The sequence below is a fragment of the Stylophora pistillata genome, chromosome 13 (assembly GCF_964205215.1).
Source record: "Stylophora pistillata chromosome 13, jaStyPist1.2, whole genome shotgun sequence".
In the NCBI taxonomy this organism is placed as follows: Eukaryota; Metazoa; Cnidaria; class Anthozoa; order Scleractinia; family Pocilloporidae; genus Stylophora; species Stylophora pistillata.
The window spans coordinates 15,193,144-15,214,158 of NC_142531.1; the positions used below are offsets into that span (position 1 = coordinate 15,193,144).

Sequence of the window (21,015 nt, forward strand, 5' to 3'; positions counted from 1 at the left end):
TGAGTGCCTCTGATGTGTCGACAATTAACAAATGACGCATGAGGTTTAAAGAATACTTTACTATCACATCTACCGCATAAAACGTATGTATATAGTGCTCTAAAGATATACGTTGCAAATCATGCATTAGCGACTGCAGCGTTGTCCTGCAAAGGCTTTTCCATTTTGAAAAAATCATTTATTTACATTTCAAGACTGATTGTTCACTTGCGTACATGTTTCAAAAATAATTATCTAAGAGCAATTTAGACCAAAGGTGAAAGCATAACCTCTTTGGAAATACTTCAGTCATTTTAGTTGACATTTCTATAAACAATCAAGGTATTGGGACCATTAGATTAAAATCGATGAGTAAAAGGTTATTAGTAAATTGTCGCACATGCGGAAACGACTTAATATATCCAGATCCAAGAACAGCTGTGATACCGATAGCGCCAAAATATCACACAAAACAAGAAAATTATACATCCTTCCGTTGAAAAAGGTGTAGAACACTTAAAAATTATTTATAAAAATGAAAGAAACATAGATGTTTAATCGTCTGCATCACCCCATGGTTTATAAGGGGGGCATTCCTAGGGTTTGGTAAATGATCGAACATTATCATTCAATTGATAAAAAAAATGAAAATTTTAATACAAAATATAACGGAAAAGATAACAATAGGGCTTCTTTGCTTAAGCCATGCTTTTTTGGTAGTTGAGGTCAAATTTATAGGCATAGGACTGATTTAATTTATAACTACATATTTATCATTCTTGGAAAGTTTGAGAAGTCAGTATTAGCTTTCGACCCTCTTGACAGTGTTCACAAAAATAAATGTTCAGATAAAAGGTTCGGCTAAATTGAAGATGGCTTAAACAACAAACCAACAAGCAATTCTGGAAGCTGGGGGACTTAACTCAGAGCCTCTTCTGTTGAGTCAATTATTTTAAATAAAATTATGATAAAAAGAACAAAAATAATTCACGGAAAGACCCCCATAATAAGGAAATTAATTACCAGTGTTTACCCTTCTCGTACCCGGAGCGACTCGTTTTCGTATGTGACCAAAACAAACGAAGATTCTGGGAACGAGAATGAGTGTTTAAGGGCAAATCTCCTGTTCATTTATTCTTGTATAGTTTTTACAAATTACCAGCGAGCCGTTATCTTAGAAAGAAGTGAAGTTTTGGCACAAAGCAGTCAAGTTGTAACCAACGGTCGGTGTTCCAGTGGTACTCGCTGCACCTTTATGACCAGCCCAGCTTGGAAAAGTGCTCAGATCAAACATTGGAACTCCGTAGACATGAATGCAAATTACCAGTACTGTGACAGCGAGGATGTTCATACCAAATCCAACTTTTGCCTAAGAGAACACACCAAGGTTAATTGTTGATTTGAACATTATTAACTTTTATTATAACATAACCAGAGTAAAGCGCGCGCTCTGATTGGTCAATTTAGCGTCCCCCATTTGCCCATGGGTGTACGCTACTGACGTGAGCAAATGCAAAGACTATTTTTCCGCGCGCGCTTGTTTTTTCTGGTCACGTTAGATTTGTTAAATAAAAGGGAACTCTTTAGCTACAATGTATCGATGTTATGTTATAAAACAAATGGTAAACACCACAACGTACACTATTGAGTTATGGATGCACTTGGGAGGTTTGCTAAGCACTCAAGAAGCTAGAGTCGCTCTCGGCTATCGCCTCGAGTGACTCTTACGCTTCTTTCGTGCTTAGCAACCTCCCGCGTGCATCCATAACTCAATAGTGTACGCTGTAGTGTTTACCATTTGTTTATTTTTACACAACACTACGAGAGAAGCTGGAAAAAATACTGCACAGGCGTTTTAGCTTGAGGCGATACAGAGCTTTTCCTATTGAATCCCTAACAAGGATAAGCTGTAGTGTAACCAATAGGGAGCTGAAACTTTGACGCTACTGTCATCTCTCTCCAGCTTCTCACCAAACCTGAACATTATAAATGATTTTAAGCCATGTGCGTTTTATCCGACATTAACCCTTTATACAACCATTGTGCTAAAATGTACATGCATGCGTAAATTTCTAATAGGTAACAGGAGGCATGCACTTTTTGAATTTCTCAGCACAATTAATTATTTCCCTGCGCCCATTCGTTTATTCGACAATCCTAATCTTTTAAAACATACCATATCCTTTACTTTAAGATGTCCGCCTGAAAATACAATGGCATTTGGAGGTGTGGCAACAGGCAACATGAAAGCGAACGAGCACGATATGGCAGCAGGAAGCATGAGGTACCACGGATGAACACCAATTTCTTCTCCCTGCGAATCGAAACAAAGCTTTACAGATAAAAACGGAAAGAAAACCAGCATCCATGTAACCACCGTGGCACATACACAACGTTTGTCAAGATTAACCAATTCTTTAAATCATTCTTGTGGACTATAAATCCAAATAAATTTTAAAATAACTTACCAACGAGGCCAATATAGGAAGAAAGATGGTCGCTGTTGCAGTGTTGGAGGTAACTTCTGTGAATGTGGTGATCATGACACACACGATAATAACGATTCCATAGTCTGGGATGGTGTCGAGATGGGCCAGCTGGGAACCAACCCACTTGGACAGACCAGACACCTTGTGAGAAATTCACAATTGCAGTAAATTTAAATGCTGAAGGAAAATGGAGTTTTACTCCATCCACTGAACTATGAAATCATACGGATTTTTTATTAAAAAAACCTTACCTTACAAGCGTCTGCCAAGGCGAACCCGCTGCCAAGCAAGATGACGACATTCCAGGGAAACTTCCTCGACATTTCCCTGAAATTTAGGAGGCCGGGTGGCGGCTTGTCGACTATGCAAAGAAAGTAGTGGCTATTAGGGGCTTCCAGTGCACAATTTAACTTCAAAACAGACAGTAATTCAAGCAATTTCAGTATTTCAAGCAGTAATTCAGTATTTTCACAACTCGACACAGCGCATGGAACGTCTTAAACATATCTTAAAAGTAATGCAGTTGCTTTTGAGTCAAGTTTATAATGTGAGGAAATGTGAGGAGTAGAAAAAGCGCTCACCTGATCGGTCAGAAGCAAAAAACACTGGCCTCTGAGAGGGAAACACGAACAAAGAGAAAGAGATAAAAATGGCTGCAGTGGCGTCACGGACGTAACTGTAAAATGAAGCAGGACGACAGCCGTTAATTTTTCATGAGTTGTGCCAACGGCGTGTGACTCCCAAACCCTTCTTCCATCTTTGTCACGAAAAACTGAATAAGATGCCAGTGAAACGCCATTGTAAACCCTCCAATCCTGCCTCAGTTTTTGAACAGTGTTGCTAACAAGACATAAAAGATACTCACTCTTTCTTGAATATAATGGCCCATCCTTTCATAAATTTTGGATCACGAAACAGCCACAGTAAACCTAATAAGATGAAGTGACCAAGCACAGCTTTCTCGGCAAACCTGGAAACAATGGAGAAATTCCTTTAGTCCTCGGAGAATAAATTCTGCCAGAATACAGTAAAAAAAAAAATCAGTAACTATGACTATAAGGGCGTTACTCCTTCGAAAGAATATTTTTCAATGATTCCTTAGGTAAAATTGATTTGCTCCTTCCAACACTTTAATAATTCTTCATCAAACATCATCATCCATCAAACAGTTCTTAAAGATCATGAAATTAATAATGGTAATTGAACTGAGTGGAGTGCAATTTGTTTAGATAATCGGATGGTTTCGAGTGCAATTTGGGAGCACGTGCGAAATTTTCAAAGGCTAACCAAATTGCACGAGCCCGCTGGGCTTGTGCAATTTGTAGCCTTTGGAAAATTCCTTTAAACAATCCTGAAATCTCAATGGTTGTTTTGTTTCAGCTATGAAAAAGAGACGATTTGGAGCAGAAAACTGTGCAATTCCTGAATAAATTGCACCGATGAGAGTCAATCAGATTGATAGGATCACCAGTGATTTCAAAATGGATATGATACTGAAAATTGCGACCGGTTAATCACGATATAGCTTCAACTATCAAACCAAACTGGCTGTCTTAAACTGTTTTAATATTTAATACATACTTCTTAAAAAAATTATACACCATTTACAGCGGTTTTTTTTCATTTAAGACGTATAGTTTGTACGTCAAATTGAGGTAAGAAAATTAGATCGAACACACCAAATATTTCTCAGCTTATTTGCAGTGTTTGGCGAGTCAAGTGACACGTGTGCATATATGCGTTCACTACTAAAGAGAAAAATCACTGAATCTTACGACATTGGCCCAAGTGATCTGTATTGTTTCGCCAAAACCTGCTTGATGGCCTTAGCAGATTCACTGCTCCTCCCTTGTGATCTTTCTGACTTACGGAAACAGCAGCAGAAGCACACGTGACAACATTCACGGATGCTGATTGGAAGAGTAAGGAAAGGTAAGAATAAGGTAGAATCTTCTGTTCAAGAAAGTTTTTAAATAGTCTATCATAATAAATATACCGAGGCATTGAAGCCATCGGTGGTTCGAAAAGTTTGATTCCCCCTCGTGACAATTACTGCGACTGCCGGAAACAAAAAAAACCACGTTGTAAGCACGCCGTGAGAAATCATTCTTCGCTGACTGTGCATTTTGACATACTTAAATTTGAGAAGCATAATCTGAATCCAGATCCAGGCCACAAACAGAAGAATCAACATTTGAGGAAAAGCGTAACCAAACCAAGAGGCAAAGCTGAATCCTGGACTGTCAGGATACAGGCTGAAAGACAAAGCGAGGAAAATTACGAGAGTGTAAAGAAAATTGCTTTAGTTGTCGTGTAAACCTTTTAAATGCAAACCTCCTAATACTATTTTTCCCATTTCCTTTTAAACTACCCAAGATGATTTGCGATCTATCAAGATATAAACAGCGATTTACCTGATAAGTTCTCATCAATTGTTTACTGAATAATTATTTAAGACGGCTGAGAGAACCTGGATGTCTATTACTTCCGGGACTTAAGTTTAGTCAAATGCATACACCGCTTTAACCTGCGAGTAGCTAGCAGTTCCGTACACGCTCAATAGGGACCTAAACTTCCCCGTTTTCAACGATCCGCCGCTTCCAGTACCTACTGGAAAAACATCAGTAACACAAACCTAGAAGGCTCATGGGAATAGCTAGCTATGGATCTCAATCATGAAAGACCAACTTTCAGCTGAGTGTAGTAAGTTGGTCAAGAGTCACTATGGAGTGTTTGGAGCTGTTTCCCTTTCAAGACATCTCTTACATCTTGTAAATCAGACGAGTATTTTTTGGTATGATCGCACGATTGAGCTACTTTGAACCCTTACCTAAATTGTTTTTCTTATGAGGAAAGAACACGCGTTTCTAACCATCTACGTTACCTGCGCTGCGTTACTCACCACCAGCGATACTTACCTTGTGTTACTCTCCACTAGTGATATTTACGTTGCGTTACCCGCCAATACATTTATGTTGCGTTGCTTACCAGTGAGGTTACTTGCATTGCATTCCTTACCACTAATGTTACTTACTACTAGCGTTACTCACCACCAGCGATACTTACCTTGTGTTACTCTCCACTAGTGATATTTACGTTGCGTTACCCGCCAATATATTTACGTTGCGTTACTTACCAGTGAGGTTACTTGCATTGTATTCCTTACCACTAATGTTACTTACTACTAGCGTTACTCACCACCAGCGATACTTACCTTGTGTTACTCTCCACTAGTGATATTTACGTTGCGTTACCCGCCAATATATTTACGTTGCGTTACTTACCAGTGAGGTTACTTGCATTGTATTCCTTACCACTAATGTTACTTACTACTAGCGTTACTCACCACCAGCGATACTTACCTTGTGTTACTCTCCACTAGTGATATTTACGTTGCGTTACCCGCCAATATATTTACGTTGCGTTACTTACCAGTGAGGTTACTTGCATTGCATTCCTTACCACTGTGATACACTCAATGTTACTTACAATGTTACTTACTATTAGCGTTAATCATATCACCCTTCTTACCTATTGACCTGTCCACTGAACACCAGATTGGGCGCAGTTCCCGTCAGGGTTGCTGTTCCGCCAATGTTTGCAGCGTAAGCCACAGCTAACATCATGGCCTTGCAGAGTCTGTTGTAATACTGGTCTTCGGCTGCCTGTAGATCATTCGAATATGTGGTGTTAATGGATCACATTTCTGCTCAGGACTTGTTATTGAGAACGATCCAGAGACACATAGCTTCTTATGTTTCTGTTATAAATGTAAAAAATATGTGCGAGTGTATCACAAGCACTTATGAAATTTAAAAGCTGTATGTTTTAGGCAAGATACGCAACTTTCACGTGTCTTTCTCTATCCAAGAATGAAATTAAAAACTTGAGCAAATAGTGTTTCTTTGGACTACGACCTCTGCCGATAGACCATCGAGTAAATGCAAACTCTCGATAGTTTTCATTCACGAGTGATTCCCCCCTCCCCTCCCATCACTCTGAGAATTTAGGTTCACTCGAAACGACTGCTCTGCCTCTATATACCTATCTATATATCTCTAAGTTAGAACGTGCGCTCAAACTGGTCAATTTAGCGGGCCGTATCTCTCTGTGCGGCCCACTAAACTCAAAAGTTTATTTGAATTAAAATCATTTCCCTTCTATTTGAACCCAAATATATAGTAACTTTTCAGCTAACCTCATTTTATCGGACTGTGAACCACATTTTTTCCGCTTCTATTTATGACCCGCGTGTAAACCCGAACGAAAAAACGCGGTCTATAACTTACAGTGCGGGCCTTGAATTCGGTTAGTAAGAGGTAGAACAACTATAACAGTAAATAACTAAAGCAATGTATGGAAACCAATAGGTAGAAAACAGCAAATGAAATAATTACTTTATTATCTTCATCCCCTCGCAGTAAAGCTACAGAGGACATTCTGGTAAAAACAAAGGGAAGATTTATCATTATTATTAATAATTGGCTGATAATTCTTTTCAAACAAATAGGCTTTTGAAAGACCGGAAGAGGAAGACTAAAAGTCACTCGCGTACCGAAGCAATAAAATCAGCCAATCAGAACAGACACAAACAACGCAATAACCAATGAGAAGACAGAGCAATTAAACGCGGGCTTGGCTGGTGCCACCCCCAGATGTTAACAATATAGCGAGAAAATCGGTACCTGACGAGAACCTTAAGCAAGAGTCTTGTGTTTCTATGATAGACCGTATCTGACAATTTCAACAAAAAGACAATTTTCATTATAGCTTCACACTTGATTAACATAGAGAGTGGCGTGTGTTCTTAAGACCGATCAAAGAGGGTGGTAATGGAAAAACCTGTGTGATGCAAAATCAAATTCGACACTTCATTTTGAAACTTTTCTCTGCTCTTCAAAAGGGTTTTACCTTTCATCCTTTTTGTAGTTGATTCCTCCGTCGATGGGGTCTTTTCCTTTCGCGATATCACCACCTTCCTGGAACGTGACGTCTTTCTTTTCATCAATCTCGTTGGCATTGTCCACACTCATGTCACCGAGTTGAAAAGAAACATGCTCTAGGGTATCGTCGCTAGGCTGTTGGGAAATAAGACGCTTAGCGTTTACTTGCATCCAGGAATAGACCTTACTCCTACTTTGACAAATGCACCTACTGCTCATTACGCAGGAAAGAGAACCAAAGAGGCGCATTCAAACTCACGGGAGAAATCTAGGAGCTTCTCGCGTTCAGAACAGGATTGTCGCTAACCGCCAGCTGCCTGCGAAAATTGCCAGATAAAAAGCGGTGATTGCTTTCGCTAGACTTTTGGCGGCAATCACGTGGTTAAGCACAACGCGCATAACTGAGGTTGCCCACTTACAATCGTTCACCACCGTTGAGCCGCCTCAGTTGAAATTTCAACCGGCGGCGTAATGTCTTAGATAAACCCCTGTCAGGGGAACTCCGAACATTATATCATGAACCTTGACTGAATAAGCCATGATGATGATTTTGTTTTGTTTGTCATCACATTTTCGCTCACCTCGTTTGCTTGGCTGTTATCAGTTCCTTTCCTATCCAGCTGGTTTTTGATGCTCTCGTTCTTTATTTGTCCTAGCACTGCCTCCACAATCGGCACCATCATGGCAGTAGTAGCTGTGTTGCTGATCCACATGGACAGAAACGCTGTCGTCAACATGAATCCCAGCATCAAACTGTAGCAGAACCAACCATAAAGTTCAATCTAAATCTCAAGTATGTAACTGCAACATCTGTTAGCCAAAATTTTATTCTTATGTGACAGTAAAGCGGTCGTGATCCCTATCAGAGAAACGCTTACTGAAAACTGGTCCCAGATACAGTGATTTTGACACAGTAAATGATCTCAGGCTAAGGGTCATCAGATCCTTCTATCGAAACTAAACTATTATGGTATACATGGAAAATCTTTCAGATAGTTTCAGTCATATTTGGAAAACCGAACACAAAAATGCTCTGTCAACGGGTCGCTATCCAGTAGCTACTCGTTGACTTGCGGCGTCCCTCAAGGGACCATCCTCGGTCCATTATTGTTCTTATTATATATCAACGATCTTCCAAATTGCTTATCAAATTGTAAACCGAGAATGTATGCCGATGACACGCACCCCACATATGCGGGAGGCAATCTTGAGAACGTTCAGTTTTGTCTGAATGAAGACCTAGAAAACGTCTTCAACTGGCTACAAGGGAACAAACTCACGTTGAACATGACTAAAACCGAATTCATGCTAATAGGGTCGAGGCAGAGACTGAATACTCTCACAGCTTCATCAACAATTAGAATGAACAATACTCAAGTGAGCCAGGTTACAGCTTCAAAATCGCTTGGTGTAATAATAGACGATAAACTCGATTGGCATAGTCACATCGAAAAACTAACGAAAAAGATCGCCTCTGGTATCGGGACCCTAAAGCGAATTAGGCACCTGATCCCAGCATCAACCTTACATCTCATCTACCAAGCTTTAGTAAAACCTCACTTTGATTACTACGACATTGTTTGGGGTAGCTGTGGGAAAACGCTACGAGACAAACTGCAGAAATTGCAGAATAGAGCAGCCCGTGTGTTGACATTCTCTAACTACGATGCTGATGCAACTGAACTACTCGAGTTTTTAGGGTGGAAAAATCTTGCACGCCAGCAGGAAATCCATAAAGCCACCATGATGTTTAGATGTCTGCACGGGCTAGCTCCAAGGTATCTATATTCAAAGTTTACATGGCGTGACTCTGCTTATGACCTCAGGGACTCTGAAAATAAGCTTAATGTTCCACTACCGCGCACTAATTATTACAGAAAAAGCTTTAGCTACAATGGCGCCACATTATGGAACAGTTTACCACACGATATAAGGAACACAAAGTCTCTGGGGTTATTTAAACGTAAGATCAATGACATTCTTTAAGTCTAACGCACGGCATTCACGGAAAACAGCTTTAGTGTTATAGTATGTAGTTTTAATTTTAAATATCTTAGCGTATGTGATATGTATTTTTATAGGCTGATGAATTGATCATGTAAAGATGAAACAATTTTTAGTGTAATAGAAAAATCCGAGCCCCAGATGGGACTTGAACCCACGACCCTCCGTGATCTAGTCGGATGCTCTAACCACTGAGCTACTGGAGACTCTATGGTGAGCAAGGGTCAATTTGTGGGCCTCGACTGGAACCGCATCGCGCGGCTACACAGCCAAGTATTGGTAAGCACCTGTGAAACTCACTAACAGCATCACGCTGTCACATTAAGGCATATCAAGATGCGGCCAACCAACCTCCAAAGTGAATGAATTGATGAATTGATCGTGTCTAAATAAAGATTACAATAGAATACAAAAGGGTAGCATTTGACCTTGTATCAAGTCCTTCTGTGTAGTAATGAATGGTAAGAACCCTATCACAAGAAAGACTAAACACCACAACTGACGAGCGACGAAAAATGGTGAAGTCAACCATCATTATTGCTTTTTTTTGAGGACTCTGTTCAACTTTCCACCCACAGCACGAACTACTCTCATCGAATGACGATGGAAGGTTGGGAACAGACCAGGCAACTTGGATAAATTAGAGACAAACAAATTGAAACCACTGATCGACAATTACCGATTGAGCCAGTCATGACATTCGATTATGTTGTGGAAACGTCAGTCACCAGGAACAAAAATGCTCCTCTTGCACGAACAGTCTGACCCGGAAGAGGTGATTTTATTCTCCACCGTGATTTTATCAGCCTAAGTTTTTCTATTTTAGCAGAAAGGGGGGGGGTTACCGTATGCGGTCAGTCAGAGAGATTAAAATAAATCTGTCATTTCAAGTGAATGAACCCTTCCATCTAAACCGCATTTTTATCATACTGAGCTGCAGGGGATTACCTTCGCGGTTGAGTTCCGACCAGCAAGAGAACACGAAGAGCGATCCGCTTGTGCAAGTTCCAATGTTCAACAGCCACAGCCACAACCAGGCCGCCGAAAAACAGAACATTAGTGTCCTTGAAGTAAGGAGTGGAGACTTGTTTAGAGCCCAGGACCCCAAATAATGGGAAAAGAACCAATGGGAGAAGAGCTGTGACGGCCAACTCCACAACTTCTGTTACCCAGTACACTGCCATGATCAGGATACAGTAGGCACAACGGGCTTCCTATGGAAATAAATACAGAAATGTCCATTGATACGCAGGTTTTTTAGAAGACACCTTCGAAGTAAGAACGGGGTCAGTAAAACGGTAGTCAAGTTTTCTGCAAGTAGGTGACTTCCGCGCGCTCTTGTGCTAAGCCGGATCAATTAGTGATCGTCGTGAAAGAATTGACCAAAATACTATCGACCAATCAGACATTCGAATTTTTCATTTTTGTATTTTATATATATATTTTTTTTCCATCGTTATTAGATTTTTTTAACGCAAACGGTAACACGGAAGCAAATTGCTAGCGTTGATATGCCCCCGACCCCAGATAACTTTGTTCAAACTAACTTTGTTCACATTCTACAATGAAGTGTCTACTTCTAGGTCGTCTGATCAAACAAGTCTACTCTATGGTTTCTGCGATTTTGTGGAAATGGAAATAACAAATAAAGGTGGAAAGTTTTGGAGTTAAGCTACCCGAAACTTTATTCACAAGTCGCTGTCCTATACAAAACTGAACTCTCGCCAAAACCGAAATGAAAACTACACATTGCATTATTTCCTAGTTTTAGTTACCATTGTTTGATTCATTAGAGAGAACAATTTAATAAGAGATATTTTGTGTTGAGAACACTGGACGGACGATTAGTTTGAAAAATTTTAATATCTATAAGTGCAAGACACACAACTTCATAAAAAGGATTTATTTAGCCATGAACAGGCTCACTTTTGCTGAAATCTAGATGGCTCTAGAATTGAAATCACACACTTTGATCGGCCGAGACACAATAGCTATCTCTGTAAAGATACTTTTCATGGTCTACTGAGCAATTTTCCCAGCAGCCTGTATCAGGGAAGCACTTTAATTAATGATAAATATTGCATACCGAAATGGGACTAGTTTGATTATAAAACATCTTTAGCCTTATTTAATAGAGTTATCCTTGATGATCCGCTTTCATCTTTGTCAATCTTTTCGATAATCATTAACCCTTTAATTTCGCAGTGTTTGCCTAACCTAGAACTCGTTATTACCTTTAAGTCTTAGGTTTGTTTGACAACCATGTCAAAAATGGCTCTTTGATAAATAAACAGATTAATTTTGTTAGAGCTTCTTTGGACTGCTAAGAATGTTAAAGTAGTATTGTGCATCGTGATATTAAATCTCGTATCTATAGCCAAGTCCGTCTTTGAATGGAGCTACAGCTAGCGATAGACCCGAACTTTATTATCCCCCCAGCATCGTTTCAATACCATGAATAATTTTCTGTGAGATTGGAGCGCATAAATAATTGTCAACTTCCTTAACACACCCACAGGATTTCGCTGCTATTTGAATCTTGAGGTGGCGAATTAAAAGACCCAAAAGCTCGTCAATATTTTCATCGAATTTTGTAACTAGCGTCTACTAGTCTTGGTTTTGATCATTACTTTTCATTCGTATATGTGCACGATCCTTCGCAGTAGAGCACTATTTAAGCAATAGTGAAAATCAGACCTGAAAAAAATTCAGGCCTGTACGGGATTCGAACCACTGACCTCTGCGATACTAGTGCAGCGCTCTACCAATTGAGCTAACAAGCCAACTGGGAGCAGGCCATCAAATTAATTCGATATAAACCCGTAGATGATAAATCAAACAACAAACGTATGAAATACATATATATGAACTGCGGTTATGAAACGTATATGTGCACGATCCTTCCTGCAGAATATCGCAGAAGTATCCTGCAGAGAAGTATCCTGCAGAGTATCGCAGAAGTCAGTGGTTCGAATCCCGTACAGGCCTGAATTTTTTTCAGGTCTGATTTTCACTATTGCTTAAATAGTGCTCTACTGCGAAGGATCGTGCACATATACGTTTCATAACCGCAGTTCGTATATATGTATTTCATATGTTTGTTGATTACTTTTCATTGTTGTCCGGGTCTGTCCCATGGTCTTGAAACATTACCCGGCAGATCCGCAGATCCTTGAACAACGAAGAATTTCAAGTCTCAGTCTTAATAAAACATTCCGGGATGGAACATACATTCCGACACGGTAATCCGAGGAAATATTAGTAAGAGCTATGCTATATGAAGGCCTAAGAATTTCAAGTACTTTGTAAATTGCTGGAGTAGGGCAGATGTGATCAAACTTGTAACAGTGCTGGGAAATCCTGGATTGCAAAATAGCTAATCTCGCTACTCTCACAAAATCTCGTAAAAAACACACTCAGCCCTTGATATCGCGCACCATGCACGATCGCCAGGTCATACACATCTTGTACATGAAAGACTCAATATTGATTTATAAAAACATTTGAAAATCAAACAGCACGTACATCGACGCGTTACATTGTGATCTTTCTCGGGCTGAATTTTATTAGTGTGACAAAGCCGGCCCTTTCCGCATGCAAGAAATCAAATTCATGCACTTACCGATGTTGGAATTGCTATGGGCAAAGGTGCCAACACTATTGGTGTAAGCATGAGAACGACGTACTTGCGCCATTTCAGAAAGCACCTCGCGACAGAGGAATCAACAGGATCAGAGGAATCTGCCTCTGCGATACTGGCCGGTTTCTGGTGCCTGTTGCCCAAATCTTCCGTAGCATTTTCACTTACGGCCACAGATGAGAGGCAAACCACATTTGTTTCCCCTGTTTCCATAGTGCTTATTTCTTGATTCGCACTTGTAGTAGCTTAAAATCTACCGATACAGAGTTCTTTGTTTTACGATCTCTCTTGCCACCAAGTCAACTTAGAGCGACTGAAAAACCTAGAAATCTGAACACATTTACCCCGAATGTGAGGTTAATGTTTTTATTTTCTAATTTGACTTAATATTATATACGCAAAATGACGTAGCCACTTTCTTCATTTGTTTCCGGAACGCAATAATGATTTCCATTGGTTTAAAATATTGAATTGATTTAATTAACCGTCAATAAATAAGCAAGAGCAGAAGAAAGAAATTACAGCGTATGTTTCCTTTTATTCCAAAACGAAGAAAATGGATTTGGGGCTGTGTTTTTGATCGATATTCCAACATTTTCAGCAAACGTTCAGGCAACATGAATATTGGTCACTAAATTCAATTTCAGAGCAAGCATATTCACTTTAATTTCGTCTTTGTAACTCGAGGATCCTCACTGGCGTTCCTAATGAAACAGGTTGGTATGGCTAACTTTCCGAGGGATGAAGAATATCTTGGAAATTGTAAGATCTTCATCAGGCAGGCCGCCTGAGAAATATCTAAATGCGCACGCGTTCTTCCTTCGTTAGAGTGTATTACGCTTCCAGTACTCTAAGCGTACTCTTCTCACCACACGCCACTTCGCCACTTCGCCACTTCGCCACTTCAAAATATGGAATAAGCGTCATTGACCAAGCGTAAGGTCAAGATGGCTGGATGTTAGCCAAGTTCTTTTTATGCGATTTTATGGACCGAGACGAAGTGGGGGTCCATAAAAAACGCAGAAAAAGAACGAGGCTAATATCAATGAAGCATCTTGACCGAACGAGCTCAGTAAATGGAGGATTTTCTATATAGCAAAAAGATTTCGCTAAATAAGAATCAAGAATGACTTGCTAATTTCTCGGGCTGAGAAAGAAAGCCAACTGCGTTTGTAGCACAATAAACCCAAGAGGGTCGTTCAACTTTTTCTTTGTTTTGACTGTCTTCTACCGCTCTGTGCGACTTTGTCGCCCACATTTTCCAAAAGTTTCGAGCTTTTGAAGTCCGCCCCCCGCACTTTTCCTGCGCTGGATCAGTACGGATAAGATGGGCCCATCTGGCCCGCTCGGGTAGCCAATCAGAACACCGTTTTCGCTTCATTTTGGCCACGCGCGCTGCTAGCTAAATAATAATTTGACTTATGATAATAATTTGACTTATGACAATAATTTCAGTTATGATAATAACTTGACTTCTGGTATCCAATCGGTTGATTAAATCATAGTTAGTTGGGTCCCCTCTACTAACTATGATTAAATTGTTGGTAAGTTGTGTTTATTGTCACGCAACACACTGCGTGACTTTACAGGACAATAATAAATTTACGTATGATGCACGATCCTCGCAGTAGAGAGCGCTATTTATGCAATAGCGAAAATCAGACCTGAAAAAAATCTCCGTTAACAGATTTTTCCTCTACCCTTAGTGCAGTACTCATTGTGTAAGATTTTGATTTCTTTAAATGCACATGTGTCATAACAATAGTAATTCTGAAGAGCAACTGTAAACAACCCATCGTGAGCTCTGCAGAATATTCCCGATCTATGAACAATTATATCAATGATATGTAGATTATAATTTCAGCTTTCTTTAAATATTCAAAAAGTAAAATCCAATACTTAATATCAACGGTTCTTAAAGAGAGACGCACTTACAAGAACTTGTCACCTCTTCTTAAACGTAGTAGAATATTTATTCAAAAGTCACAAGCTTTTCAAACTTACCGTTCCTTTTATCGCGATAGGAATGGGCATCAGTAGAATTGGAGTCAAGACAAGGATCAGATACTTCCGCCATGCTAGGATTCGCTTAAGGAGTGAAACTTGTGCCACTTGTGGCCGCTCGTCGTATGATAAAGTGGGAGAACCAGACACGTCTTCCAAACTACTATAGCCTCTACCGCGCTCGTGCTCTGTCATCTTTGTAGACCCGTATGCTGTGATGGAAACAAATGACATTGTGAACGTAACTCAACGCGATGGTCATAGAAAACGAATTAAATTTTCCTAGCTCTCTTGCCGAGAGCCAAAGCGCAGATTTTGATTGCCTTATTTCAACCAGAAGCTAAATTTATATTCGATCATCTCACATCTCATTTAAATCGCGAGTGAGAAATGTTTCCCCGACGTAATGCGATATTTGGGAGCTGAAATTAGTAGGTAGGAATCCATGCCTGGGCTTGGATTTTACGAAGGGAATGAAATTGAAAATAAACAAACAAAAATTATATTGTAATTATTGTCATAAAAATTCGATTCAATAACAAAAATACTTGCAATTAGTTGACCTTGAATCCAATCCCGATGAGGCAGATGATCAATATTCAGAATAAAAGCAGATCTCGAAGCTGATATATTTGCATACGGGTTTTGAAACGGCATGTGTCACGCTTTTTGTGAGTCACGCGCGTCATGTAAGCTCTCTTGGGAACCTTTAACAAAAGCAGGGGCCTCGGTAGGGGTCATGAAGTACTATTTAAAAAACGAGCAGCAGTGTTTTAAATACAGTTGGACCCCGATAATTCGAAGTCTCAAGGGAAAAGCAAAATAGTTCGAATTATCGGGGGTACGAATTATAGGGGTCAAAAATAAATACGCAATTTTTACCCCTGCATAACTTTATTTACCCTATTTTCGCGATATTAGTGAACAGTTTGTAATCCCTGAACGTATTTCAAATGTTTTCATCAACAAAACAGTTTTTTTTTTTAATTTCATAAGAACAAACAAAAAGCAGAACAGTGACCATTAACGAGCTGTGAAATGTTCGAAACTGTTATTACATAAATATATATTCTAATTTCCGACGGCGTCTGTTCTTTTTCATTCAGCTGGTAACTTAACTTCGAATTATCGGGGTAAAATCCGACCTATGGGAACAGAAATTACTTCGAATTCGCGGGGACTTCGAATTATCCGAGGTAAAATGACTGAGAAAAGTGGGGCAAAACCAAGGGAAATGAATTTTACTTCAATTAGCGGGGACTTCGAATTATCCGAGTTCGAATTATCGGGGTCTAACTGTAGCTTCAAAAACCCGTGCCTCTCCTGGGATTTTTCTAAACGTGATTTGAATGCATTAAGGTGGCTCGTACCGGTTTTCGTCTTTTGGATGGTTTGTAACTTTGAAAGAATACAACAGAAAGACTGACCAAGGTCAGTTGAACACTTTTACGGGGTTGAATTATATAATCATTGGTTATCCAAAAATAGGTGTCATTTCGTCACTAGAAGTTTCCATGGCAACGCTTTCATAGGCTTATTCAAACGCATTTTTTAGCTTGTGGCTTAAATAATTCGAAAACTAACCCGGTGACCCCATGATTTTTTTCAGTGATTGCTTTTGGCACTTGAAATGGAAAATGCACAAAGGTTTTTAAAAAATTCTACGGAGCGGAATTTCAGATAATCTAGAAAAAAGGCAATTTTCAGACATCGCAAATTTCCTTCCGTAGAATTTTCTAGTTTTTTTTCTGATGATTCCTTTCGAAGTTTTTATCATATTGGAACATTAAAAAGAAGGGGTCACCGGACTTGTTTTCATACAATAGCTTTCGTGAGTTTAGCAATTTCCATGCGCGTTCTCGCGCATTTAAAAATCTGGATTCTATAAGATCGACATTTGCTCATGATCTGTTATAGCTACCGCTGACAATTGCGTGTGCTCGCGCGCGTGCCTACGATCTGATGTTTACAGACGTTTACTGCTAATTAAGAAAATCATTAAACAGCTGTCAAAGACAGCCTCCCGGGCTCATCTTAAAAATCCTACAAACGACTTCTGGCTATATCATATTATTTTCCTTTAAGTTTCCAAGTCTTCTTCCACTTTAGGTAGATTATCCTTCACTTGAGTTCTTCTTTTTTCGCCGTCGCAAGATTTCATATCGGTTGAATATTTCTTTTAAATCTGAAGTGAAGCAACCTTTACTTCTCCGAAAATCGTCTTCTTTATCTTAGTTTCTATCTCCTGCATTCACAGTAGCCGCTCAACACATCAAATACAAGCTCTTAGGTAAACTTCTCACAAATTAAAAGTAGAAAAAATTCCACGCGCCGCCATCTTTGTTTTGAATTTTCATCTTTTGATCTCGCGCTTCTTTCGCACGTTTCTCTCGCGCGTCACGCAAGAGTGACCTGTTCCCCGCGCGAGGAAACTGGTACGAGCCACCTTAAAAGTTAATTACATGCAGAGGGGAAAAGTGCTCCTTGTTCGGCTGCTGTTCAGAAAGCTTTTCCTTGAAATGCCGCCCAAACGCGTGTTTTGAGAACCAAAAAATGCGAGGGAAGAGAAAGATTACTTGGATAGTTGTGTTCCAAGGGCTACTCGGTTAACCACAAAGTGGGCTTACAAAATCGAAGGGCTAACGCTCGAAACGTCAGCTTTTGTAATCGTTACGGTGGCCAATTTACCACTTCAACTTTGTTGATATATCCAAATTATTACAAAATTTTTGGCGAGTGGCAAAGTTCAAGAAGAAATAAAGACGCCAACTTGGAGGAAATATGATTTAGAGTTGAAGTTGAGAGTATTCAAAACTGCACAATTAATTTTGTGAACAATGGGAAATTGTAAAAGAACGAATTTCTGTTCCAACAAGAATTTATGAGGAAAATAAACTTTGTTGTTTAGTGCGGTTAATGTTTTTGTATGCTGCCTTTTGGGGAAAGTTTGGTATTATAATTAACGTGATCTTTATATAAAGATCTCTAGTTATCTTTATAACAAGATCACAGTAATCATATTTTCATTAATGATTCAGTGATGATTTCGTTGTTTATGAATTGTACCCCGATTTCCCCCGAGACCGAAATCAAAACCCTCTCCGGTCTTTTCCGGCTATAAAGCTTTACCGGCTATAAAGGTTCATACACGAGGATCGATTTGCCTCGTGTGATAGGCTAATCAGCTCATGAATTATTAATGAGTTTTTGAATTGATAACAAAACGTACTGCACTACCCACCGGGAAGAGATTGATTTAGTGGATATTTTTATTCATCAAATGATTATTTTCAACTCCGAATATAATTGACTCACTCAACTCCAGTTATCAGCTCATACTCCGAGTCAACTAAAAAAAAAGCTCCAAACATCCCAACATTTAGTACTAAGACAATTTTTCCATTCGCGTTTGTTGGAAACGAGACTATTTACCATCCCATATCCAACGTGCGCTCTTGGATTAAAAGTTAGATATACAATAGCCTTATCCATCCTTCGAACAGCCGCCGGAGCCTGACCTTTTGACCCTGGCTTTCTTAAATTGAACCCTAACGTGATTCCCACACCAGGGTGATCTTGAGCACTAAGTCTTCGTTCGCGGAAACGTAATGCCTATTACCACTTCTCAGTTAACGAACGTTGTGTGAATGTTAACAATTTCATCAGACCTCCATTTCTCCAGACATTTATGATGTATCGACCAGAATGTTCAGTGATGACTTCTGACAGCATGGTTATGGCACCATGAATGCTCTCTAACCGCAAGATGACTGTATACCACCGATTAATGATACCCAAAATGAATAAACAATAGCAAGACAAAATTATGGGACCATTATTTTCTCTTGATAATAGATAATGACCTCAGGTCTAATTTTCGAATACACTTGCAAACTATCCCGTCTAAAAATGTAAATTGAAATGGCTAGAAATCGATTTATTTTGGCGCCAAGCCACTAATGGCCCGCGAGCGTGCGAGAGTTTCGCAGGTCTCTCGCGTGATGAAATCGCTCGCCTGCTCGCAATACGCGGGCTTTACCGCTCGTGTCGTGGGACCAGTGAGAGCTTGCTCGAAGGCTACCAATTTTGGTAATCGTGTATTATTATAGACCAAATTGCGTTGACGTTGATGCTGTTTTTGAACCTTTTTGGCCATGTTAACAACAGTGCCAAAATGACTTTTACATCAGTGACACGAAGAATTGCTTCGTTCGACCTGTCACCTCAGGAAAAAAGTTTTCTAAGTCTTGTAACACCTTCTCACCAAAATTTAAACCTGTTTTAAAGCTTCTTTGTTAAACACGGTTGAAAATTATTTTTTTTCATCGAAGCTGCCTAGAACAATGTTTGCCAACTTCGAATTTAGTACATTAAAAATACAACTACTTGAAGTCTATAGAAAATTCAGTTATTCAGTTGTCACTAAACATGTTTGCTGGTATGAATAGGTTACAAGATGCCTGACATGGCTTGCCAACCGCTAGCCAGCTGATAAACCAGAAAATGAAAAACCCCTCATGTACTTAATCTGTTATTTGATCGAGTTTTAATCAAGAAATTGCTTCAAGCAACAAACACTTCCTTGCGGCGCGCGGGCTAATTTGCTCCTGCAAATTGGACACGTCCTTTAAAAAATTGACCTCCAGAGTACTGTTCGACGCGTGCACAATATGAAGCACTGTAATCCTGAGCTTATTTTGAAAACAGAGGCTGCAGGTGACATCGTACAACCCATTTCAACCCGGAAAATTAAACGGCGCCACTCAGTCGCAGTTACATTTCTACTTGCGTCAATCACTGGGGGGAAAAAGATCAACTTCAACTTTCACCTTTATTGCTTTCATCCCCCCTGATATCAAAAGGTTACATCAACAATTAGATAACCATTCAAAAAGAAAAAACAGTTGCTATAAAGGGCAAAAACTGCTCTGGGGCATGCTTCTTGTTGTGAGAAAAAGAACCTGAAATAGATTATAACGGAACCTCTTAAATAAACATTTTCACTATTTTTAAGAGCTTTTCAACATCCAAAGCCGCCTGAATTACGCGTGTAAGGTATCACGACCACCTTTAGTATTTTTCTTCCGGCAAAATGCACTTTCGCATCATAATACTGATAAATAATGAAGATCATTATTGTGTTTTGTTGTTAACAGACTAACCTGCATCCTCAAAAAAAAAAAAAACCTTCCACTTACAAGAGTGATATCAGATAGAATGATTCCTTACGTTAATTAAAGGCTTTTGATATGACTGGAGAGGAAATATTTTTAAAAGATAGAAAATTAAATTGTAGGCAATTTCTGTTTTGAATTTGGTGACAACAATAACAAAATATTCATGAGATGGAGACACACACCTCTCTAACAACGAATGACGTAGCAATATCAGTGGTTGGAAACTTCACGAGTGACTGTAGGGTCGAGAGAGGAATTTACAGGTATGGTAAACAAATTTGACCTCTCTAGTTCCAGTTTATATCGTAGTTTTTTTTTTTTAACTTTGTTAGCAAATTAATGGCAAAACGCTCGAAAGAGAAGGATTCATTGTTATAAACGACACCAAAGAACACGAATAAGTGAAAAAGTTAAATTTTGAACTGTCGAGGCTATGTTGACAAGATCAGGAGACAAAAAAACTCTATTTTCGATTCATGTAACAAAGTATAATCATCGATTTGCAGGTTATAGGGATTAGTGAAAGTTGTATCTCTGAAAAAGCAGTATCGTTTTTTCTAATATCAGTTATGCCCCAATGAGGTTACCAAAACTTGAAGCAAATTGCGTGCGTTTGACATTATTTGTCCTTATAATATTCGTCACGGTTTTTTTTTAATTAGCTGTGTTATGACTTTTGTCGACATAGAGTTCAAAACCCGTGTTCATTTTCCAAGAAAATCATCCATAAATGGAATAGGAGAGAGAATTATAGAATAAGTTGAGCTCATTCCCTGTTA

General features: G+C 39.3%; 1 protein-coding gene across 4 annotated transcripts; it reads right to left on the bottom strand.

The window, feature by feature from the left end:
* Nucleotides 1–39: 39 nt before the first annotated feature.
* On the bottom strand, nucleotides 40–15,736 carry LOC111321822 (Na(+)/citrate cotransporter). Of its 4 annotated transcripts, none has more exons than XM_088742277.1 (15): nucleotides 15,623–15,736; nucleotides 15,060–15,271; nucleotides 10,364–10,629; nucleotides 7,993–8,164; nucleotides 7,380–7,546; nucleotides 6,866–6,908; nucleotides 6,000–6,133; nucleotides 4,604–4,723; nucleotides 4,244–4,378; nucleotides 3,334–3,438; nucleotides 3,050–3,144; nucleotides 2,720–2,829; nucleotides 2,448–2,609; nucleotides 2,156–2,293; nucleotides 40–1,348 (listed from the first exon to the last, which is right to left on the bottom strand). In XM_088742277.1, the coding sequence occupies exons 1-15, from the start codon at nucleotides 15,714–15,716 to the stop codon at nucleotides 1,154–1,156; spliced, it is 2,148 nt and encodes a 715-aa protein (XP_088598403.1). In that variant the 5' UTR covers nucleotides 15,717–15,736; the 3' UTR covers nucleotides 40–1,153. The 4 variants fall into 4 exon arrangements, with proteins under 4 accessions (XP_088598403.1, XP_088598405.1, XP_088598402.1 ...); XM_088742279.1 differs by having other exon boundaries at nucleotides 15,612–15,702; XM_088742276.1 differs by having other exon boundaries at nucleotides 15,608–15,628.
* Nucleotides 15,737–21,015: the final 5,279 nt, after the last annotated feature.

Bases quoted from the DNA above. Each gene is read 5' to 3' on its own strand.
- LOC111321822 (XM_088742277.1), bottom strand. From the start codon at position 15,716: ATGCCGTTTCAAAACCCGTATGCAAATATATCAGCTTCGAGATCTGCT. The intron at 8,165-10,363 runs GTAATCCCCTGC...GTTCTGCTACAG, and splicing joins GTCGGAACTCAACCGCGAAG to TTTGATGCTGGGATTCATGT. The intron at 2,610-2,719 runs GTAAGGTTTTTT...ATTTCTCACAAG, and splicing joins CCTTGGCAGACGCTTGTAAG to GTGTCTGGTCTGTCCAAGTG.